The sequence below is a fragment of the Erpetoichthys calabaricus genome, chromosome 9 (assembly GCF_900747795.2).
Source record: "Erpetoichthys calabaricus chromosome 9, fErpCal1.3, whole genome shotgun sequence".
NCBI lineage: Eukaryota > Metazoa > Chordata > Cladistia > Polypteriformes > Polypteridae > Erpetoichthys > Erpetoichthys calabaricus.
This window is the reverse complement of record NC_041402.2, coordinates 7634351-7660031: the sequence shown is the minus strand read 5'-3', so window position 1 is coordinate 7660031 and position 25681 is coordinate 7634351. Positions and strand designations below refer to the sequence as shown.

The following is a 25681-nucleotide window of genomic DNA, read 5'->3' as shown; positions in this document are numbered from 1 at the left end:
CGGCCACACAAGCAGGAATTCTCATCGCAGAGTTTTGTTCAACATGCTGGCGGCCTAAGAAATCTCAGTTTACCTTTTTCTTTTTTTGGGTCAGCATGAAGGCATGAATGGGCCCCTGGGGACACATTATATTCGGATGCAATTTGCTCCGCCATCCGCTGAGAGTTTAGAGTAGAAGATCTCAAATTAGGACGCAGGGAAATGATGTCTGCAGATAAAGGCGAGCCTCAGTGGCAACGTCGATTTCCCTTTGCAGACTGATGGACACTCAGCTGATGCATTAATGAAACAAAATTTGTTACAAAAAAAAAAAAACAGAAGATCAAATAAGCATAAAGGGTCTCTTCAGGCCTCTAGCAGGACTGAAGCCTCCAAAGCACATGGAACACAGAAAGCCTGCCTTATACACCAATTGGCCATAACCACTGGCAGGTGAAGTGAATACCATGGATGACCTGCCAGCAGGTGAACAGTCCAGTCCGTTCTTGAAGGTGATGTGTTGGAAGGAGGAATAATGGCCAAGTGTAACAATCTCAGGAACTTTGACAAGGGCCAAATTGTGATGGCCAGACACCTGGCTTAGAGCATGTCCAAAATGGCTGGTCTTGTCAGGGTGTTCTCAGTATGCGGTGGTTTGTAGCTACTACAAGTGGTCCAAGAAAGGACAACCAGTGATGCAGCAACATGGTCATGGGCACCCTACCTACCAAACGCAGTCAGAGGAAGGACAACTAGTGAACCAACAACAGGGTCATGGGCAACCTACATACTACAAGTGGTCCAAGGAAGGATAACCAGTGATGCAGCAACAGGGTCATGGGCACCTTACCTACCAAACGCAGTCAGAGGAAGGACAACAAATGAACCAGCAACAGGGTCATGGGCACCCTACCTACCAAAAAGTTGTCCGAGGAAGGACAACCGGTGAATTGGCAACAGGGTTATGGGCACCCTGCCTACTAAAAGTGGTCCAAGGATGGACAACCAGTGAACCACCAACAGGGTCATGGGCATCCTATCTACAAAACGCAGTCAGAGGAAGGACAACTAGTGAACCAGCAACATGGTCATGGGCACCCTGCCTACTAAAAGTGGTCCGGGGAAGGACAACCAGTGAACCGGCAACAGGGTCATGGGTGCCCAAGGCTTATTGATGTACATGGAGAGTGTCTGGTCCTATCCCACAGAAGAGCTACTGTAGCACACACTGATGAAAAACATAATGCTGGCCATGAGAGGAAGGTGTCAGAACACACAGTGCATCATAGCTTGCTGTGTAATCGCAGATAGGTCAGAGTGCCCATGTTGACTCCTGTCCACCACCTATCCAGAACTAGACCATGGAGCAACAGAAGAAGGTGACCTGGTCTGATGAATCATGTTTTCTTTTACATCATGAGGATGGCTGGATGCATGTGTGTCATTTACCTGGTAAAGAGATGGCAGGATGCATTATGGGAAGAAGGCAGTGTGATGCTCTGGGCAATGTTCTGCAGGGAAACCCTGGGTCCTGGCATTCATGTGCATGTTACTTTTGACACGTACCACCTACCTAAAGATGGCTGCAACCTAATGGTAATGGCATTCCCTGACGTCAGTGGCCTCTTTCAGCAGGGCAATGCGCCCTGCCTCACTGTAAACATTGTGCATGACATGAGAAAGAGTTCAAGGTGTTGACTTGGCCTCCAAATTGGAGTTGTACTTGACTGGTCACCATACACAGTCCACATAGTCCTAAGAGTACTAACAGGATGTTACGTTATACAGCGCCCATGATAGTGAAGGTTATGCTGAAGTTAAATAATGTGATAGTGAGGCCTCGTTGGCAGAGCGGTGTGCTGTTTTGGGATTAGACAAGTTATGGAAATGTTGGAGAAGGTTCAGGGAAAGCTGAATCTGGGAATGAAATTTGTGAGTTATCAGTATGAGGCAAACAAATGTAAGAAAGAAGTGACATGACTCAAATATTGAGAGTGACAGCTCAGCTGATGTAACCAGAGTAGTGCCCCATTTTGTAATACACAGCCTGTCCCGATGTGAAGATTTAATAAAGTTCTTCTTTAGAGCAAGCTGTTAAAAGGGACTGCTTAAAAGAGCTGTTGTAATCCAGAGGTGGCAGGCTTACCACGGTGTAAATCTTTGAAACGAGATGACTCATGGTGTGTGTGAGTTCACAACAAAGCATTTGGCATAGTCGGCAGGATTTGCACTGTGGTAAGGGTGGAGTGTAGTGTGGCGGAACTGCACAGTAATGTAAAGGTGACAGGTGAAGGCCAAAGATGTGTTTTATGGATGTGATGAGGGAGGACATGAAGGCAGTCAGTGTGGCAGAACATGATGTAAAAGACAAGAGACAGATGGAGAAGGATGATGCGCTGTGGCGTCCCCTAAATGGGAACAGCCGAAAGAAGAAGAAGAAGACAGCCATGTGTCAACGGTGTGAATCTTAGTGTCTTTGCGACCGCTAGGGTTATAGCCGGTAATAAACACAACATGCCTATTTATTTTTGCCATCTCCAAATTTCTTAGAAATTCTGCTACATATGGAACACTGACAGGCGAAATGACCTGCTCATCATTACAAAGTCAGTCCAAAGTGACGGTCTGACCTGCTTTTTCAGTCCAGTGTCTTCACCACCAAGTCACACTGCCCGTCAAAGCAACGCTTCCCGAGTTTCGGTGTCACGTTGATCTTCTAAATTGTTGCTGACTCTAAGGGATTTGGAATCGAGTCGCTTCAAAAGTGAAGGACAAAAAAAAAATAAACCAAACTTCTCAATAGAACAAGTGGGGTAGACGCCTGCTGTTAAGTTCTTCAAGGAGAACATTGGGTACATAGGAGGAGATTTGTAAAGAGTGTCACACCCATGCGACTAGGAAGGAACTAAGTGGACCAAGAGGAGGTAATTACGCGCCAGGCCAGGAGGTGTCAGGGTGCACTAAACCTACCTGAGATAGCTCAGCAGACCAAATATGGGAAAACGTGCCTGATTTAACATCACTTCTGGTTCTGGCGTCCAGACTGACGGCACTTCCGGTTCCAACCAACTGACATCACTTATGCTTTTCGGCTTATAAAGCTGCCGACTTTTCTTAAAATCATCAGTTCATTCTTTGGAACTCATCAAGAACACATCTTGAGTATTTTCTTTACCCTATTGCAGCCAGGGACAATATACGGGTGGCTGCTCCAAACCTTTTTTCGTGTGTTGAGGCTACGTTTTTTTACAGGGGACAATGTCATACACGCAAAGACCCCAGACCCCTGATGGAGAGCAGGAACTTTAGAAACTTTTACATCTTGACTAGATGTTATTTTGGAGAAGGGAGATGAATAGGATTGACCATCTGTGTTGGGCTGAATGGTCTGATTTCATGAAAAAACTTGGAACACTGTGTTGCATACCCTGCTGGTAGAGAGTGGTGACCTGGCGCATGTTGGTTACACCAAAGTAAGGCTTTCTCTGTACTCTGTGACAGGTGACAATACCACTGCTGCTACTTTGTTGGTCTCCTGTATGGGTGTGTGCATAAGTGGGAACCTGTGATAGGACTTTTTGGCCAGTCATGGGGGCTGTTCATGCCTTAAGCTCATATTATTAATACACGGTGCAAAATTGAGGCAAGCAAACCCTGAAGAAGAACTTAAGAAATTGGAACATCTCCAGTAGTAACTACATACAAACAGGCTGGTGGACTGAATGGCCACTTTATATATGTTTGGAAGTCCAGAGTGATTTGCTCTGGAAGATCATTTCGAGAACTTAATAATCATACATTTTGTTTGTCAGGTGCAGTTTTCTATTTTTGTTGCTCCACTGATGCAGTGATGCACCTAATCATTATCTCACTTTACGTTTCTTTTCTTCTTAGTGTGTCATGTGAACCAGAAGATGTTAATGGTGAAACGGGAAAGCTTACTTGGTGTTGCTTGCTGATCCTCAGGTTAATAACATGAACATCCTGTTCTTCTTTCTGGTAAGTGCTCCAGCATCCCTGCGAGATCATATCTGCCGCCTTCACATTCAATACGCTGTTGTTGTTGATGTCATTGAGATCACAATTGTCCTGGGCAGCTGAAACAGAATGGGACAAAAGTTAGAAAAGCTGCTTCTCTGCCTTTTTGTGAGAAGACTTACTGACCCATTCATAGTTCAAAATGGCTGAAGCTCATTGATAATGATGCATTTACATTTTTTGGCTTAGCAGATGCTTTTATCCAAAAGCGACTTACTGAAGACATCAATATTATCGAATCATCATAAGATGGGGGGCACTGTTTGGTACAAGTGTTTACAGGACAAGGGGACAAACTTGATCACCACAAGTAAAGAGCTCAAAACAAAATGTGAGTGAGTTACACTTCCTTGGATGCATGAACCTATCAAAGCTGCCATCGATTAGACAGAAATTCACCAAACAAGAGTCTTCAAACGTCTCTGACTCCATCACGGTGTTTAAGAATGGAGGTGGGCAGCTCATTCCACCAGTTACGAGATACATATGAAGAGAGTGTGCATTGAGATTTGAGTGGGCATTGGTAGACCTGAGTGGGTGAGAAGGAGCATAAGACCTTACAAGTGCCTCCAGATATCTAGGTGCTGACCCGTTGATTACTCCACCATCAAGTATTTGAACTTAACATGTGCTTCTACAGGAAGGCAATGTAGAGATCCTAAAAGAGGAGTGACATGTGCCTGCCTCATCTGGCTGAAAATCAGATGTGATGCTGCAATCAATCATTGGCAACAACTTGGTGGCATATGCCAGTACTTCTGCCAGCAGAGAGTTGCAGTAGTCCAGATATGACAAGACCAAAGCCTGGACCAGCAGTTGAGCTGCATACTTTACCAGATATGGTCTAATCTTACAGATCTTATATAAAGTGAATCAGGAAGATCGAGTGTAGTCAGTGAAGGACAACTGGTCATTGATCACCACCCCAGGGTTGAACAGAGGTAGTGATGATGAGCCAAGTTGAGCGAAGATGTGGTGCTGAATAGACAGACAAGCTGGGATAACAAGAAGGTCCATCTTTGCTAAGGTGAGCTGCAGATGTTGCTCCTTCATCCACTTCGCAATATCAGTGATATGCAGAGGGGAGAGAATGACAGGTGCTAGTGCGGATATCAGAAAGCATGGAACAGGATGATGGGGACCAAGTAAGGAGTTGTACAGAGAGAAGATGATGCAAAAATGCTTCAAGAAAGAAACCAAACAGAAATATTATGGAGCACATCTCCCGGGGTTTCCTGTACAAAGTATCCCTGTTAACTCCAGCCTGCTCACTGTTGGCGTGATGTTTGACCATTCACCCAGTGTCAACACTGGAGTCCTCCAGCCATGTTAAATAAGGCCGCCAGAGGCAAGGCACAGTTTCACACCCACTCCTCCATCTCATAGATATTCTAAATCTCTCTATTATATAAAAAAGATCTTGGGACGAATCGAGACTTTTTCAGAGAGACGAGAGATAACTTTCTCAGAGAGACACTTCCATGTCCTGCGAGACGAGACTTTGTGCCAAGAGATTTAACCAGGCCCAGGGCCGGAAATAAAAGACAAAGAGCAGATGACAAAGTAGAACTTCGTAAAGAATTCAAAAACGTTACACATGCAGAGCAGGTTAGAGATAAATGAAAGTACGAAAATTCAAAAGTTTCAAAAAAATGATAGTAAAGATCGCATTAGTGCAAACAAATGGAAATTATTACTCTGTGAAATAACGGAACAGTGAAAACAGATCAAATAGTTTGTTCGGATTTAAACTTTAAGTCGAAGACTTGTAGATAGTCTAATTCATGTCGCCATCAGTGAAAAGTACTGTTTCTTCCCAACGAAGAGGCGTATCCGTGAGAATTAAAAATTTTGTTGTTTGGTGAAAGTGAAATCCATATACGCTGTCACACTTGGGTCACAGAGTTGCACAGATACACAGGAGATGTTAGAGACAGAAACGTTAATCAAACACTTCAAACACACTAAGTCTCTTTCAGGAGTGAATCGAGCTCCGTCTGCAGTCGGATGGGACAGTTCTGTCTCTCAATTAAAAGAATAGAAAATCTTCCTTTTCATAGGGAGTGCCTCGGGAGCGGGACCCCCCCCCCCCCCCCCAAACAGGAGCAGAGGATGTCTGGGGGAGAAGACAGACAAGGCAGTGAGACAAAAGGACAGCTGCTGTATAGGCTTTTAAATGTTTGAAGTGCCGCGTTAGATGTAGATTATGCCGCACGGTGGCAGCAGCAGCAGCAATCCAGCAGCTAATCGAGCAAAGAGGAGGTAAAAAAAAATAAAAAACTGTATTTGTTTCCTATTGTATCACCGTTTAAGAGGGGATTTCGGAAGAGCGACCGCATCTCCTTGGGGTACGTTCAGCCCCCCTCTTCACAACACGAGCAGCAGAGACGTGAAGCGGCTGGCGCGTTAGTGCAGGCCTTCTGGTGGGGTTAGCGAGCAAAGGGCAAAGCCCCCTAGTACATTCCTAAAAATAAAGATACCAAAGTGGTTTACCTGAGTGAGAACTATTGTTGGTTCACAAAAGACAGGAAAGTTCTAGAAAGAATTTAGTTACAGATGCCTTCTATAATGTTTGGGACAAAAACACATTGATTCCTTTGATTTCTCCCCTCTGCTCCACAGTTTAAAATTACAAATCAAAGAATTCAGACTTGTGATTAAAGTACACAGTGCAGACTTTCATTTAAGGAGATTTGCACACATTTTGGTCCCCCATTTTAGGGCACCATAATGTTTGGGACAATTGGCGTCACAGGTGTTTTTTAGTGAAATTTTAGTGATTGGCAATAATGGATATAATGAGGTTATTAGAAATAAATTTGATGCATTAGGATTAAAAGGAGGTAAAGAATTTAGGGGTAACTGTTGACTGTGACCTGAATTTAAAATCGCATATTAATCAGATTACTAGGACAGCATTTTTTCACTTAAGAAATATAACAAAAGTTAGACCTCTTATAACATTGCAAGGTGCTGAGAAATGAGTTCACGCTTTTGTTTTCAGTCGACTAGATTACTGTAACACACTCCTCTCAAGACCACCCGAAAAAGACATCAATAGATTACAACGAGTGCAGAATGCAGCTGCTAGAATCTTAACCAGGAAAAGAAAATCCGAGCACATTTCTCCAGTTTAGATGTCACTACACTGGTTACCTGTGTCATTCAGAATTGACTTTAAATACCTGCTTATGGTTTATAAAGCGGCGGCACGGTGGCGCAATGGGTAGCGCTGCTGCCTCGCAGTTGGGAGACCTGGGGACTTGGGTTCACTTCCTGGGTCCTCCCTGCGTGGAGTTTGCATGTTCTCCCCGTGTCTGCGTGGGTTTCCTCCGGGCGCTCTGGTTTCCTCCCCCAGTCCAAAGACATGCTGGTTAGGTGGACTGGCGATTCTAAATTGGCCCTAGTGTATGCTTGGTGTGTGGGTGGGTGTGTTTGTGTGTGTCCTGCAGTGGTTTGGCACCCTGCCCGGGATTGGTTCCTGCCTTGTGCCCTGTGTTGGCTGGGATTGGCTCCAGCAGACCCCTGTGTTCGGATTCAGCGGGTTGGAAAATGGATGGATGGATGGATGGCTTATAAAGCCTTAAATAATCTGCTCCATCTTATATTTCACAATGTCTGACACCTTACACTCCAGATCATAACCTTAGATCTTCAAATGAGTGTCTGCTTAGAATTCCAAGAGCTAAACTTAAAAGAAGTGGTGAGGCGGCCTTCTGCTGTTAGGCACCTAAAATCTGGAATAGCTGACCGATAGAAAGTCACCAGGCTAATACAGTGGAGCACTTTAAAAAACAGCTAAACACATTACTTTAACATGGCTTTCTCATAGCTTTGTTTTAGTTTAATCCTGATGCTCTGTATATTCAATTAATTATCATTATTATTCATAGTGGCTCTAAAAGCCTTACTAACCCCTACTCTCTTTTCTGTTCTTTTTCCAGTTTTCTGTGGTGGCAATCAGCGCCATCACCACCTGATCAAAGCACCGTGATGTCCCTATATTGATGGATTAAAGGCCAGAAGTCCACATGACCGTCATCATCAAGTCCTTCCATGAGAACCCTGAATACCATGAGGACTGATTGAGGTCATTTATGTTAGGTAGAATGCCTAGAGGGGACTGGGTGGTCTCGTGGCCTGGAACCCCTGCAGATTTTATTTTTTTCTCCAGCCATCTGGAGTTTTTTTGTTTTGTTTTTTTCTGTCCTCCCTGGCCATCGGACCTTACTTTTATTCTATGTTAATTAGTGTTCTCTTATTTTAATTCTTACTTTGTCTTTTTTCTCTTTTCTTCATCATGTAAAGCACTTTGAGCTCCATTATTTGTATGAAAATGTGCTATATAAATAATAGTTGCTGTTGTTGTTGTTTGTGATTCCTCAGGTGGGTTTCATGGCTTCAAAAGACATCTCAGCTTCAACATGAGGACAAGAGTTGTGCCAGTGAACATCAAAGAAGCCATTATAAGGTGTGATAGATAGACGTCTCTGTGACCCCTTGAACCCTCAGACTGGACGTCAGACACCAGATAAAAATCCAAATAATAGTTTTATTATTATTAATAATAATAATAATAATAATAATTGTGCACAAAGCACCCTCCACTCCACAACACTCAATGCAAATCAATAATTCCACAAACAATAACCAATCCTCCACTCCCAGACGCGTTGCCACCCTTCCACCCAGCTCAGCTCGACGTCTGGGATTTCCCATAGTCCTTTTATAGTCCTTGATCCGGAAGTGTTTCGCCTTCTCTGTCCACGTGACTAGGAACACTTCCGGGTCATATAAAAACTCTTCTTCACCCCGGAGGCACGTCGTTTCCTGTCATGTGATCATGACGCACCTCCGGGTTATAGGGCACGTAAGAGTCTGACAGCCTCCCTACAGCGACTCCTGGTGGCCCTCATGGTATCCAGCAGGGCTGTGCATATAAACTACAGAGTCCATGATGCCCTGCTGGAGAGAGCTCCTCCTGGCGGCCTGGGGGTGAGGGCCAGAGTAGAAAGCCGGCAATCCTTCACAAAGGCTAAAACACAAGAATAAAACCATTGAAGACATCGGTAAAACCTTAGGATGACTGAAATTAACTGTCTAGAATATCATGAAGAAGAAAGAACACACTGGTGGGCTCAGTAATCACAAAGGGACTAGTAGGCTGAGGAAGACCTCTACTGCTAATGAGAGAAGAATTTTCACTATGGCCAAGACAAAGCCGCCAACACCCATCTGACAGATCAGAAACAGGGGGGCTGATATGTGTGTCTGTCAGAGACGACTATCAGCAGAAGACTTCATGAACAGAAACACAGAGGCCACAATGCAATATGGAAACCACAAAAGCAGGATGGCCAGATGACAGTTTGTGACGAAGGAATTCAAAGAGTCTGCAGAATTCTGGGAAAAGGTCTTGTGGAGAGATGAGACAAAACAGCACAAGAAAAAGTCCAGAGAAGAGCGACTAGGCTGATTCCAGGGCTACAGGGGATGAGTTATGAGGAAAGATTAAAAGAGGTGAGCCTTTACAGTTTAAGCAAAAGAAGATTAAGTGGAGACCAGAGTGAAGTGTTTAAAATTATGAAGGGAATTAGTCCAGTGGATCGAGACTGTTATTTTAAAATGAGTTCATCAAGAACACGGGGACACAGTTGGAAACTTGTTAAGGGGAAATTTCACACAAACATTATGAAGTTTTTCTTTACACAAAGAACGATAGACACTTGGAATAAGTGACCAAGTAGTGTGGTGGACAGTAAGACTTTAGGGACCCTCAAAACTCAACTTGATGTTTGTTTGGAAGAAATAAGTGGATAGGACTGGCGAGCTTTGTTGGGCTGAATGGCCTGTTCTCATCCAGATTGTTCTAATGGACCTGATCAGAGTGACGGTGAGAACAAAGCGTGGAGACGACAAGGTACTGCAAAGCAGACCACCTCATCTGTTAAACATGGTGCTTTGTGTTATGGCTTGAGCCTGTATGGCTGCCACAGGTCTTGACTGCCACACTTCTCCTCATTGACACAATGAATTCTGAGGTGTGTAGAAACATCTGATCTGCTCAAGTACAGTAAATGAGCTCCAAACTCGGTGGACGGCACTTCACCCTATGACAAGATATTGAGCCAAACACACTGCTGAAGCCACACAGGAGTTTATCAAAGCTAAAAAATGGAATCTTCTTGAATGGCCAAGCCAGTCACCCGATTTCAATCCAAATTAAGCAGACTTCCATATGTTCAAGAGAAAACTTAAGGGGACAAGCCCCCAGAAACAAGCAGGAGCTGAAGATGGCTGCATTACCAAGGAAGACCCTCAGTACCCGCTGATGTCTATGAATCACAGACTTCAAGCAGTTAGTTTAATAGACCCGCCATTGCTGTGTCCCCAACATTATGGTGCCATGGGGCTTGTAGAGAAAGTGTGGTGACCAACATCCCCTCAAATGAAAGTCGTCAATGTTCACTTTAATCACGAGTCTGAATTGTTTGATTTGTAATTTTAAACTGTGGAGCAGAGGGTGGGGGTCTCAAGGAAATCAATCTTTTCTTGTCCCAAACAATACGGGGGGCACAGTAAATGTAAGGATTCTTCACTTCTGTTTGCCCCAAATACATTTAAATCGTAAATGCACCCTATGGAAGCTGTTTACTTTTTCAGCATAATTTGAACAGGCAGACATTAGATCCTCATGCAATCAGGGCCTACAGGTAAAGCTGATCTTCTACAGTTATAATTAAGATCAAAAAAGTTTTGAGTCCCCCACGGCTATCACTGCCTGCTACTCCAATTCCAGTCACTTCATTATTCCCTATACGTGCTCAGACTGCAAAGTAGCCACGCAATTGTGAAGACCCTTTTAAATGGCTGTTGTCTGCCAGAGGCACCACACAGCACAACGTTTGTTCTTAATTATTCGCCTCTCAAAGACGAGGATTTTGCATCTGCTGAAACTGGAAACCATTTCCAAGCCCCCTGGATTGAAGCGCCCGGCCATTATGCAGTAGCTCCTGGCGGTCAGTCAGGGACCATTTTCCTCCCTGGCCGTCGCCGAAGTGCCTGTGACGCCACTGATGAGGCCTCGGCCTATCTCTCCCAACACGCGGACTCGGGGAGGAAGAGACTATCGTGCCTTGCGCTGTGCAGGAAATGACACATGACCTTCACTTCCCAGAGGAAGAATGCTGTTTACTTCTCGGGGAATATTTATTAACCTCTGACAGAAAACTCGTCAAGGGGCGACGAAAGCACGCAGCAGACTGGAGCCCTGATGGAGAAGCGATTTGTAGAGATCTGGATACCATCTTCCAAAAAAGAATTTGAGCATTTCCCCTTGGTGTTCACGGGAACAATAGAGCTCCCGAACGTCTGCGCCTTACGAGCGCACAAATACCAACCCACCCCACTAAAGCGGCATCCTGTCAACTACAAAAAAAGTTATACTTTGAGTAAATAATTTATTTTATTATCACAAGCAGCCTTTAAAACCGTTTTCATAGAATTTATTTACTAGAAAACTGAGTCAATTGAGAATGCTGGCTCTCTCCTTATTTAGAGCAGGGGGCGGCTCAGGGGTTATGGTTGGTACCTCATCGCTCCAGAGACCAAATCTCTCTTCTTCTTCTTCTGGACACCATCTTTATGGGGTTTGCATATTATTATTATTTTCCTGGTTTCTTCTTACACGTTATGGCCAAAAGTTGATGGTCATCTGACCATCACACCTATAGGTGCATCTCAATAAATTAGAATATCATCCATCCATCCATCCATTTTCCAACCTGCTGAATCCGAACACAGGGTCACGGGGGTCTTCCGGAGCCAATCCCAGCCAACACAGGGCACAAGGCAGGAACCAATCCCGGGCAGGGTGCCACCCACCGCAGGACACACACAAACACACCCACACACCAAGCACACACTAGGGCCAATTTAGAATCGCCAATCCACCTAACCTGCATGTCTTTGGACTGTGGGAGGAAACCAGAGCGCCCGGAGGAAACCCACGCAGACACGGGGAGAACATGCAAACTCCACGCAGGGAGGACCCGGGTCCCCAGGTCTCCCAACTGCGAGGCAGCAGCGCTACCCACTGCGCCACCGTGCCGCCCTAGAATATCATCGAAAAGTTAATTTATTTCAGTAATTCAATTCAAAAAGTGAAATTCATATATTATATAGATTCATTACACACAGAGTGATATATTTCCAGCATTTATTTCTTTTCATTTTGCTGATTATGGCCCACAGGTAATGAACACTCAAAATTCAGAATCTCCGAAAATTAGAATATTACATAAGACCAATAAAAATAAATGATTTTTAACACAGAAATGTTGGCCTACTGTATGCACTCAATAGTTGGTCGCGGCTCCTTATGCATGAATTACTGGCATGGAGGCAATCAGCCTGTGGCCCTGCTGAGGTGTTATGGAAGCCCAGGATGCTTTGATCGCGGCCTTCATCTCATCTGCATTGTTGGCTCTGGTGTCTCTCATCTTCCTCTTGATTCTCAATGGGGTTTAGGTCAGGTGAGTTTGCTGGCCAGTCAAGCACAGTGATACACACCATGGTCATTAAACCAGGTACTGGTACTTTAGGCAGTGTGGGAAGGTGCCAAGTCCTGCTGGAAAATGAAATCAGCATCTCCATAAATCTTGTCAGCAGAGGGAAGCATGAAGTGCTCTAAAATTTCCTGCTGACTTTGGACTTGACAAAACTCAGTGGACCAACACCAGCAGATGACATGGCTCCCCAAATCATCACTGACTCTGGAAACTTCACACTGGACCCTCAAGCAACTTGGATTCTGTGCCTCTCCACTCTTCCTCCAGACTCTGATTTCCAAATGAAATGAAAAATTGACTTTCATCTGAAAAGAGGACTTTGGACCACCGAGCAAAAGTCCAGTCCGCTTTGCCCTTAGCCCAGGTAAGACGCTTCTGATGTGGTCTCTGGTTCAGGAGTGGCCTGACACAAGGAATGCTGTGATAGTTGTAGCCCACGTCCCGGATAAGTCTGTGTTTGGTGGCTCTTGCAGGCCTGACTCCAGCCGCAGTCCACTCCTTGGGAATCTCCCCCAAATTCTTCAATGGGCTCTGCTTCACACTCCTCTCAAGGCCGCGCTTATCCTTGTTGCTTGTGCACCTTTTTCTGCTGTCACATTTTTTCCTTCCACCCAACTTTCCATTAATCTGCTTGGATACGTCACTCTGTGAAGAGCCAGCTTCTTTAGTGATGACCTTCTGTGGCTTCTCCTCCTTGTGCAGGGTCTCAATGACTATCTTCTGGACAACTGTCAAGTCAGCAGTCTGATTGTGTGGCCTACTGAACCAGACGGAGAGACCACTTAAGGCTCAGGACCCCTTTGCAGGTGTTTTGGGTTAATTAGCTGAGTGGAGTGGGGCACCATTAGTCTACAATATGGAATTTTTTCACAAACTTCTAATTTTCTGAGATACTGAATTTTGAGTTTTCATTAGCTGGAAGCCATAATCAACAAAGTGAAAAGAAATAAACGCTTGAAATATATCACTGTGTGTAATGAATCTATATACTGTATAAATATATGAGTTTCACTTTTTGAATTACTAAAATAAATTAACTTTTTGATGATATTCTAATTTATTGAGATGCACCTGTATATGAGCTTGTTAGACACTTGACCATCACACTTACAGTATATGAGTGTGTTGGACATCCCACTACAAAGCCATGGCCATTAAGATAGAATGGTCCAACAATTTTTTCTTGGTTTGTCCTTATACTGGGCGGCACGGGGGCGTAGTGGGTAGCGCTGCTGCCTCGCAGTCAGGAGACCCAGGTTCGCTTCCGGGGTCCTCCCTGTGTGGAGTTTGCATGTTCTCCTCATGTCTGTGTGAGTTTCCTCCCACAGTCCAAAGACATGCATTTTAGGTGCATTGGCAATTCTAAATTGTAGTGTGTGCTTGGTGTGTGTGTGTGTGTGTGCGTGCCCTGCTGTGGGATGGCGCCCCGCCTGGGGTTTGATTCCTGCCTTGCGCCCTGTGTTGGCTGGGATTGGCTCCAGCAGACCCCCGTGACCCTGTGGTTAGGATATAGCAGGTTGGATAATGGATGGATGTTCTTACACTACATGGCAAAATGTTCATCAACACATCACAATTATATGAGTTTGTTGGACATCCCATTGCAAAACCATGGCCCTCAATTGTCAGTTGTCCAACTATTTTTCCTGGTTTGTTCTTACACTACATGTCCAAAGGTTGGTGAACACCTGACCATCACAACTATTTGAGCTTGTTGGGTATACCTGTGGAAGCATGGAGGTGTTTAGGAGAGATGGCAGTGGATTTTTTAACCAGATTGTTTAATGGAATCTTGGAAAGTGAGAGGATGCCTGAGGAGTGGAGAAGAAGTGTACTGGTGCCGATATTTAAGAACAAGGGTGATGTGCAGGACTGTAGTAACTATAGGGAGATAAAACTGATGAGCCACAGCATGAAGTTATGGGAAAGAGTAGTGGAACCTCAGTTAAGAAGTGAGGTGATGATTAGTGAGCAGCAGTATGGTTTCATGCCAAGAAACAGCACCACAGATGCAATGTTTGCTGTGAGGATGTTGATGGAGAAGTTTACAGAAGGCCAGAAGGAGTTTCATTGCATGTTTGTGGACCTGGAGAAAGCATATGACAGGGTGCCTCAAGAGGAGCTGTGGTATTGTATGAGGAAGTCGGGAGTGGCAGAGATGTACGCAAGAGTTGTACAGGATATGTACGAGGAAAGTGTGACCATGGTGAGGTCTGTGGTAGGAGTGACGGATGCATTCAAGGTGAAGGTGGGATTACATCAGGGATCGGCTCTGAGCCCTTTCTTATTTATAATGGTGATGGACAGGTTGACAGAAGAGATTAGACAGGAGTCCCCATGGACTATGATGTTTGCTGATGACATTGTGATCTGTAGCGATAGTAGGGAGCAGGCTGAGGAGACCCTGGAGAGGTGGAGATATGCTCTTGAGAGGAGAGGAATGAAGGTCAGTAGGAACAAAACAGAATACATGTGTGTAAATGAGAAGAAGGTCAGTGGAGTGGTGAGGATGAGGGAGTAGAGTTAGCGAAGGTGGATGAGTTTAAATACTTGGGATCAACAGTACAGAGTAATGGGGATTGTGGAAGAGAAGTGAAGAAGAGAGTGCAGGCAGGGTGGAGTGGGTGGAGAAGAGTGTCAGGAGTGATCTGTGACAGATGGGTATCAGCAAGAGTGAAAGGGAAGGTCGACAGGGCAGTAGTGAGACCAGCTATGTTATATGGGTTGGAGACGGTGGCACTGACCAGAAAGCAGGAGACAGAGCTGGAGGTGGCAGAATTAAAGATGCTAAAATAAGGACACTAGAGGTGATATTGCGTTGGTTTGTAAATGTGCAGAAGAGAGATGCTGGGTATATTGGGAGTAAGATACTAAGGATAGAGCTGCCAGGTAAAAGGAAAAGAGGAAGGCCTGAGAGAAGGTTGATGGATGTACTGAGTGAGGACATGCAGGTGATGGGTGTAACAGAACAAGAGGAGGAGGACAGGAAGAGATTGAAAAAGATGATCCGCTGCAGCAACCCCTAACAGGAGCAGCCAAAAGAAGAAGAAGAAGAAGGACATCCCATTTCAAAACTATGACCATTAACATGGAGTTGTCCAAACATTTATGGCCATAAAAGCCTCCACTCTTCTACCACGATGCTTTGAAGTGTGCCAGTGTCTTTGTGCCCTTTCAGCCAAAAGAGGCTTTGTGAGTTCAGGTACTGATATTGGACAAGAAGACCTGGCTTTTAAACAGAGATCCAAGTCATCCCAAAGGTGTTCAATAAAACATTAGAACATTAGAAAAAAAACTTTTAGGACAAAATTTGACAAACGAGAGTCCATCAACCTCATTAGTTTAGTTAATAGCTAAGCTGTCCCAGTATCTCACCCAGATCCTTCTCAAAAGGTGTTGAGGTTTCTGCTTCGACTCCATGTCTCAGTGGTTTGTTCCAGATTGTCAAAACTCTTTGCATAAAGAAGTGTTTTCTGGCTTCACTCCTAAATTCAATTGCCTATTAATTTTCACTATGTGATTCACCATTAAACTGAAAGATCCTGCGTTTGGACCAGAACAGGCCATTCAGCCCAACAGAGCTCGCCCATCCTGTCCAACAAAATCCTACAAAGCAACATCAAGTCCTACTGTCCTCTGTACTGCTTGGTCACTTATTCCATGTGTCTGTAGTTCTCTGCATGAAGAAAAACTTCCTAACGTTTCTTTGAAATTTACCCTTAATAATAATAATAATTCATTACATTTATATAGCGCTTTTCTCAGTACTCAAAGCGCTATCCACACAGGGAGGAACCGGGAAGCAAACCCACAATCTTCCACAGTCTCCTTACTGCAAAGCAGCAACACTACCACTGCGCCACCTGTGAGGACAATAATGCGTTACAAACTGTATCCCCATATTCTTCATGAACTCATTTTAAAGTCACTGTCTCGATCCACTGGACTAATTCCCTTCATAATTTTGCACACTTCAGTCAGGTCTCCTCTTCGTCTCCTGTTAAGGCTCAGCTCTTTTAATCTTTCCTCATAACTCATCCCCTGTGGCCCCGTAATCAGCCTAGTCGCTCTTCTCTTCTAGTGCTGCTATGTTCTTTTTGGATGTCCCAGTGTGGTTCATCCCGAGATTTCACAGGATCTCCTCAAGATTGCTGGATATCATGGCCGGCCTGTACACTGGTACTGTGAGTGCTGTGCAGATTGGAGGCAGACCCTCTGCGTTTTAACCAGTTGATTCTGGGGTCCGTCAGGTGTATGTTCTGCTCCTACTCTGTTCAATGCTGGCATGGACTGGGTGTTGGGCAGGGTTGTGGGCTCTTGCGGATGTGGGGCATCTGTTGGTGAAGGAAGATGCTGTGATCATTGCGGAGTCAATGGAGGATCTGATCGGGGGTCTCAAGAGACTGAGTGAGGAGTCCAAGTGTCTGGGCCTGCGGGTGTCCTGATAAACACCAAGATCCAGGCCTTCAATGACCTCTTGGGCACGGCCATCAGCAGTGTGTGTGTCTGCGGAGAGAGTGTCGACCTCGTCGAGAGGTTTACTTATCTTGGAAGTGACATTCATGACTCTGCTGACTCTCCTTATGAAGTCAGTAGACAGATTGGGAGAACATGGGGGGTCATGAGGTCGCTGGAAAGGGGTGTGTGGCGCTCCTGATATCTCTACAAAAAGACGAAGGTTCAAGTTTTTAGAGTCCTGGTGCCCCCTGTTTGTGAGACATGGGTGCTATCCAGTGACCTGAGGTGAAGACTGGACTCCTGTGTCTCTTCAGAGAATCCTTGGGTCCCGCTGGTTTGACTTTGTGTTGCTCACGGAATCCTGAATGAGGTACCTGATCTGCATTGTGAGGGAGTGTCAGTTACGGCACTACAGCCATGTGGCGTCATTACCCGAGGGTGATCTGGCTACCAGGACCGTCATTATTGAAGGCCTGGAATAGGAGAAGCCCACGTAACACCTGGCTGTGGCAGATAGATAGTCCTTTTTGGGGGTGGGACTGGGCCATGTGTCTGCCTGGGGGGTTGCCAACCAGAATCTTGAGCAGTTTTGTCGTGTGATGGGTGCAGCAACATGCTATATACCCGTGTAGGCTCCCCCACCTGACCAGACCTCACCTATGTCTGTTTTGTAGCCTGGAGACCAAAACTGCATCCAGTACTCCAGATGAAGCCTCACCAGTGTGTTATAAAGACTTGAGTAGAATGTCCTGTAACTTGTACTCCACACATCAAGGCGCTATATAACCTGACATTCTGTTAGCCTTCTTAATGGCTTCTGAACACTGCCTGGCAGTTGATCGTGTTGAGTCCACTATGACTCTTAAATCCTTCTCATAAGCTGGACTTTTGATTTTCAGACCTCTCATTGCGTATTCAAACCTCACATTTTGACTCCCTATGTGTAACACTTGACATTTACTGACATTACATTTCATCTGCCACAAATCTGCCCAAAACGTTATGCTGTCCAAGTCCCTCGATTCTTGATTATCTGCCAATTCTACTAACTTGGCATCATCTGCATACTTAACCAGCTTGTTCTTTATATTCCTATCCAAATCATTTCTATTTATTAAAAATAGCAGCAGCCTCAGCACTGACCCCTGTTGGTCACCACTCTTAATGTCGGCCCATAAGGTTCCTCGCACCATCACCCTCTACCTTCTGTGTCTGAGCCAATTCTGCTCCCATCTACACACATCACCCTAAACTCCCACTGCTTACCCCAAAAGTATGAAGGCTGGTATTGCAGCAAAAGGGTCCTCAACAAAGTCTGAATGTGGAGGGTTTGAATACCGAGGGACACGCTCACTTGGAGTTTTTCTTCTTCAGTTCAATATCTACAGAAAATGGTCTATTTGGACTTTGGAAATGTGTTGTTATAGCTTAAGACTTCACGCTCAAAATACTGAGTGGATATAAAAGTGTGTGAATATTTACTCATGCAGAAAATCAGGATGACTTTCAAGGGGACTGAATACTTTGGCACGCCGCTGTATGTTTAAAATGTCCAAAAGCATATGGGGGTCAAAGAAAAGAAAGGAATTCAAGAATGTATAGGGAGGATGAACTTGCATGAGGCACTGCCAGCTCAATTAGCAAGACTGACAAAAATTCCATATGTCTAGCAGGAAGAGAATGTCAGCAGAACATGGAGATGTATGAGAGCTCAGGAAGTGCGGCAAAAGGGAGAGACGAAAAAGGAGAAAAATGGGCACCTAAATAGAAATGGAGAAGAGGAAATGGGAATGGTAAATATAGTAAAAGGAGTTTAATGGTGGGCAATGAAAGACTTAGTACTAAAAAAAAAATATGAATGAGAGCCTTAAACTGAAGACAACAAACTGAAAAAAACAAAATCAGATGCAAGGACTTCACTGGGGGAAAACTGGCACTGGCAGGAAAAAAATAGAAGGAGCTCAGGAATGAAATAAAGAGACCACCATGAGAGGACATAAAAAGAAACAGAAGATGAAGACATGGCAAAGGACAAAAAATGAAGTGTTTGAAAGAGCAAAAGCGATGATGATGGGTGGGTTATCCGAAAAACTCAAATTCAATTGCACATTGTGACACACCTCTTCTATATGATAGATAGATAGATAGATAGATAGATAGATAGATAGATAGATAGATAGATAGATAGATAGATAGATAGATAGAGTGCATCCGGAAAGTATTCACAGCGCATCACTTTTTCCACATTTTGTTATGTTACAGCCTTATTCCAAAATGGATTAAATTAATTTTTTCCTCAGAATTCTACACACAACACCCCATAATGACAACATGAAAAATGTTTACTTGAGGTTTTTGCAAATTTATTAAAAATAAAAAAATTGAGAAATCCCATGTCCATAAGTATTCACAGCCTTTGCTCAATACTTTGTCGATGCACCTTTGGCAGCAATTCCAGCCTCAAGTCTTGTTGAATATGATGCCACAAGCTTGGCACACCTATCCTTGGCCAGTTTGGCCCATTCCTCTTTGCAGCACCTCTCAAGTTCCATCAGGTTGGATGGGAAGTGTCGGTGCACAGCCATTTTAAGATCTCTCCAGAGATGTTCAATCAGATTCAAGTCTGGGCTCTGGCTGGGCCACTCAAGGACATTCACAGAGTTGTCCTGAAGCCACTCCTTTGATATCTTGGCTGTGTGCTTAGGGTCGTTGTCCTGCTGAAAGATGAACCGTCGCCCCAGTCTGAGGTCAAGAATGCTCTGGAGCAGGTTTTCATCCAGGATGTCTCTGTACATTGCTGCAGTCATCTTTCCCTTTATTCTGACTAGTCTCCCAGTCCCCACAGCATGATGCTGCCACCACCATGCTTCACTGTAGGGATGGTATTGGCCTGGTGATGAGCGGTGCCTGGTTTCCTCCAAACGTGATGCCTGGCATTCACACCAAAGAGTTCAATCTTTGTCTCATCAGACCAGAGAATTTTCTTTCTCATGGTCTGAGAGTCCTTCAGGTGCCTTTTGGCAAACTCCAGGTGGGCTGCCATGTGCCTTTTACTAAGGAGTGGCTTCCGTCTGGCCACTCTACCATACAGGCCTGATTGGTGGATTGCTGCAGACATGGTTGTCCTTCTGGAAGGCTCTCCTTTCTCCAAAGAGGACCTCTGGAGGTGTGACCATCGGGTTCTTGGTCACCTCCCTGACTAAGGCCCTTCTCCCCCGATCGCTCAGTTTAGATGGCCGGCCAGCTCTAGGAAGAGTCCTGGTGGTTTCGAACTTCTTCCACTTACGGATGATGGAGGCCACTGTGCTCATTGGGACCTTCAAAGCAGCAGAAATTTTTCTGTAACCTTCTCTAGATTTGTGCCTCGAGACAATCCTGTCTCGGAGGCCTACAGACAATTCCTTTGACTTCATGCTTGGTTTGTGCTCTGACATGAACTGTCAACTGTGGGACCTTATATAGACAGGTGTGTGCCTTTCCAAATCATGTCCAGTCAACTGAATTTACCACAGGTGGACTCCAATGAAGCTGTAGAAACATCTCAAGGATGATCAGGGGAAACAGGATGCACCTAAGCTTAATTTAGAGCTTCACGGCAAAGGCTGTGAATACTTATGTACATGTGCTTTCTCAGTTTTTTTATTTTTAGTAAATTTGCAAAAACCTCAAATAAACTTTTTTCACGTTGTCATTATGGGGTGTTGTGTGTAGAATTCTGAGGAAAAAAATGAATTTAATCCATTTTGGAATAAGGCTGTAACAACAAAATGTGGAAAAAGTGATGCGCTGTGAATACTTTCAGGATGCACTATAAGCTGCACCTGTGACAAACTGGTTGGACTGAGTCACCTGGGATGTCACACTTCATGACTTGTCATCACAGGTGTGGGCCGCAACTGCCACAGACTCGCAACAAATATGTAAATGAAGTCCATGACTGGAAATTGGTGGAAAAGTCGTCTAATGTGACATGGATTCTGAGTTTCTTGGCTTCTCTAAATTAGCCCCACTTGGCTTGTGTGTGTGTGTGAGTGGACACTGTGATTGACTGGCATCCAGTCCGGTAAGAATTAAGAGAAGGGTGAATGCAACCAAGGGCGGCACGGTGGCGCAGTGGGTAGCGCTGCTGCCTTGCAGTTAGGTGACTTGGGTTCACTTCCCAGATCCTCCCTGCGTGGAGTTTGCATGTTCTCCCTGTGTCTGTGTGGGTTTCCTCCGGGTGCTCCGGTTCCCTCCCACAGTCCAAAGACATGCAGGTTAGGTACATTGGCGATCCTAAATTGTCCCTAGTGTGTGCTTGGTGTATGGGTGTGTATGTGCCCTGCAGTGGGCTGGTGCCCTGCTCAGGGTTTGTTTCCTGCCTTGCGCCCTGTGTTTGCTGGGATTGGCTCCAGCAGATCCCTGTGACCCTGTGTTAGGATATAGCGGGTTGGATAATGGATGGATGGATGAATGCAACCAAATCCAGAGAGGCTCTTGAAGAAAACCTGCTTCAGAGTGTATGTCACCTCAAACTGGGGTGACAGTTTATCTTTTCAGCATGACAATGACCCAAAGCAAATAGCCAAGACAATGCTGGAGTAGCTTTAGGACAAGTCTCCGAGTGTCCTCGAGTGGCCCAACCAAAGGTCTGACTTCCAAAATTAGGAACTGACAGGCCAGCTAACCTGAGGGAATACAAGCGGCCAAGATGAAAGGACCTGAACAGGCTTCTTGATGGGTGGGAGCAGAGTCGTGCAGAAGAGCTAAATTGTGAATCCCCCCAATCAGTGTAAGACATGCGTCAAGGATGATAAGACTGTACTTAAATTAAGGACGGGTGGATGGACAGGCAAAACATTTCTTAGCTGCTCCATCCACGGGCCATACTGGACCACATTAGACCCGAGACCAGGTAACATACTAAGACAGAGAGCCACCTGGTAGTCTAAGCAAGATGAATTGATTATTAACCCAGAGGTTGTATTATTATAATTATTATTATTATTTTGCCAACACTCACATTGGTACTCTGCTTATATTTTTAACATATTATCTAAAATGCATGAATCAAAGTGTAGCTTTGTTGCCTGCTTTTCCTGATTCTCTGTCCAGGGTTACAAACGTAAAGCAAAGAGAGAAGAACTTAACAACAATAGCAGTCAATCCTGACAGCGAACAGGCTGGTAAGAGAAAACATGCCAGGGCTATCGATGAGATTTGGGTGGTTCTACGTCGTAACGAGTTTCAAAGGGAGAATAGGGCCACCCTAGGAACCTACTGCAATAAATCAAACCCCCTTACAACCCTCAAATGAATTAAGGAGGTTGGAGGATGCTGTGTCATACACTCACACAGGGGCATCAGTTGGTACTAAGGGGCCCATAATGTGGCAAGAAAATACTGTATGCCCCACACCATTACACCACCAGCACCAACCTGAAACGTTGACACAAGGCAGGATGGATCTGTGCTTTCATGTTAATGACCCAACCATGTGAATGTTACAGCAGAAATCGAGACTCGTCAGACCAGGCGAGTCTCATTTTGGTGAGCCCGTGTGAATTGTAGCCTCAGTTGCCCGTTCTAAGCTGACAGGAGTGGCACCCGGTGGGGTCTCCTGCTGCTGTAGCCCACCTACTTCAAGGTTTGACGTGTTGGGTGTTCAGAGCTGCTCTTCTGCACACCTCTGTTATAACGAGTGCTTATTTGAGTTCTGTCAGATCAGACCAGTCTGGCCATTCTCCTCTGACCACGGGCATCAACAAGGCATTGAATGGCTGCTCACTGATATTTTCCCTTTTTCAGAACATTCTCTGTAAACCTTAGAGATGGCTGTGTGTGATTATCCCAGTACATCAGCAGTTTCTGAAATACCCACAGCAGCCCATCTGGCACTAACCACTATGCCAACACATTCTAAGTCACTTCAGTCCCCTTTCTTCTCCATTCTGAGTCTCAGATTGAACTTCAGCAGGCCACCTTGACGATGTCTGCAGGCCGAAATGCACTGAATTTCTGCCATGTGATTGGCTGATTAGGTATTTGGGTTAACAAGCAGTTGAACAGGTGTACCTAATAAAGTGGCCAGTGAGTGTATATGCACATAAGAAATTTGACAAACGAGAGGAGACCATTCAGATCATCAGGCTAAGCTGTCCCATCCATTAAGGACCAAAGCTTCAGCAGGAGCGAGTCACATACTGTATTATCTTAGACTCGGCTGTCAGTGAGTGTTCAACATCTAAAGAGAAAGCTGGCCGGCGTCCACGGTCAGCTGGCCACTACCGATTTGTATCGCTTTTATAATGCCGCTGCTGCTCGGCGAGTCTAGCCATCCAGACCCAGCGTGACGGGGACTGCCAGCTCCCGGCTACTCACTGGTCTGTCTGACTCCCAGGCAGCCTTCCTGTCTCCTGGGGTAACAGGAAATGCCCTGTTTAGACGGCACGGTGACGGCGGAGACTCTGCCAGGCCCTGGCGTCACATCAGACATAAACAAGTCAGAATATAGCCCCCTTGCGCAACATGGGGGGGAATCTTTGCTGCTGAATCCACTGCCACGAATGTTACTCACTAATGACTTTACAGGAAGCCTTTCTAAAAGACCCTCTCACTTCCACCTTGTCATGCCTTTTTTTTTTATTACAATGAAACATGTAATGCCTTGTGAGTCAATCAAAAAACATTTTTCATAAATCACAAAAAATGAGGGGGCAGCAACGGAGCTGTCAGGATTTAGGAGTCAGGGTGCAATCTTCATATTGTCCCTGTGTCCACATCAGCGATGCTCTCCAACGTCTCAAAAATGTGCACACGGCCGAGTCAAAAATTCGACTGGCCTGCTCAGAAGTGGAGTGTTTCTCAACCACAGGGTGGGCCGTGAGTTGCTATTTTCACATAATTGTAGTGATGGGTGGGTCACAGGGGGGGGGGGGATCGTGGTGAAATGCGAGTGATGTCACACAGCGGGTCGCCCCTCCAACAGGATCTGATGGTCACGTTCGATGCTCCAAGAAACCTTCCACTCCGACGACTGTGCTCGATTCACCCAAGGGGGCCGCCCCCTGTAGGTCGCAAAGACACTATTTTACGGAGTTAGTTTTACATTAACTAATTTTGCTGAAGCCTTTATACAAGGCGACTTACAACTTACAAATGTTCATCGATACAAGATGTGCTCGGATTGCTACAGACCGCTTATAATCAATCAACCTGGGAATGAGTGTCGCTTTAACATTCGCTCTGTTTTGATTTAACGACACCGTTGTGCCAACCCGTTTTATTAAAAAGCTACAGTTAAAAAATATCAGTTTAGAATCAGGCCTTTTTTTTTTGTTTTTTAAAACATTCTTTTATATTTTGATTGATGGGAAAGTAAACACAATTCTACCCCTTGCGTGATGTTCAAGGTCAGGACGTATCTGGAAAATAGAGAAAAATAAGAAAAAGTCCTTGACTACATTAATCACCTTTTTCCTGCTCTTCAGCACAATTTCATCCATCTTGCCTACTCGAGTGTTACAAATTTCCGATCAAAGCCAACCAGAATCCGAGCCGCTCTTGGTTTTGTTTCTTTCGGATGATTGTTAACCCCCCCTGCCCCCCCACGACCACCTGAAAATATTTGGATGTTCTAACTGCCACCCTTTCCTCCCGACGATAAACGTACTTGATATGGAGCTGACGCACGAGCACGAGTGACACCGGGGTCTCATAGTCGTCATCCACTAATGTGACAAAGAATTTGAACAACGGGGTCTTTTTGATGTTTATGAAATATTTTTTGAAAGGTAAATATTGAAAACTTTTGGATTTTCTTTAAAAAAACAAAACAAAAGAAATGTATAGCATTTTTCAACCATGGCCATCAATAACTTTCTATTTACAGTCATATGAAAAAGTTTGGGAACGCCTCTTCATTCTTTGGATTTTTGTTTCTCATTGGCTGAGCTTTCAAAGTAGCAACTTCCTTTTAATATCTGACATGCCTTATGGAAACAGTAGGATTTCAGCAGTGACATTAAGTTTATTGGATTAACAGAAAATATGCAATACGCATCATAACAAAATTAGACAGGTGCAAAAATGTGGGCACCCCAACAGAGATATGACATCAATACTTAGTTGAGCCTCCTTTTGCTAATCTAACAGCCTCTAGACGCTGTCCTCCTATAGCCTGTGATGAGTGTCTGATTCCGGATGGAGGTATTGTTCACCATTCTTCCATATAAAATCTCTCCAGTTCAGTTCAATTTGATGGACAGCCTGATTCAAATCATCCCACAGATTGTCGATGATATTCTAGTCAGGGGACTGTGACGGCCATTCCAAAACATTGTACTTCTCCCTCTGCATGAATGCCTTTGTAGATTTCCAACTGTGTTTTGGGTCATTGTCTTGTTGGAATATCCAACCCCTGTGTAACTTTAACTTTGTGACTGATGCTTGAACATTATCCTGAAGAATTTGTTGATATTGAGTTGAATTCATCTGACCCTCGACTTTAACAAGGGCCCCAGTCCCTGAACTGGCCACACAGCCCCACAGCCTGATGGAACCTCCACCAAATTTGACAGTAGGTAGCAGGTGTTTTTCTTGGAATGCGGTGTTCTTCTTCCGCCATGCAAAGTGCTTTTTGTTATGACCAGATAACT

The 25681-nt window shown here is 44.8% G+C and overlaps 1 protein-coding gene across 14 annotated transcripts in view; it reads right to left on the bottom strand.

The window, feature by feature from the left end:
* eng (endoglin) overlaps positions 1–25681 on the bottom strand; it is a 160268-nt gene that overhangs the window by 88937 nt on the left and 45650 nt on the right. For all 14 annotated transcript variants that reach the window (XM_051931595.1, XM_051931600.1, XM_051931597.1 and 11 more), the window contains exon 3: positions 3922–4076. In XM_051931595.1, the coding sequence (XP_051787555.1) occupies positions 3922–4076 (155 nt within the window). The remainder of the gene's footprint in view (positions 1–3921; positions 4077–25681) is intronic.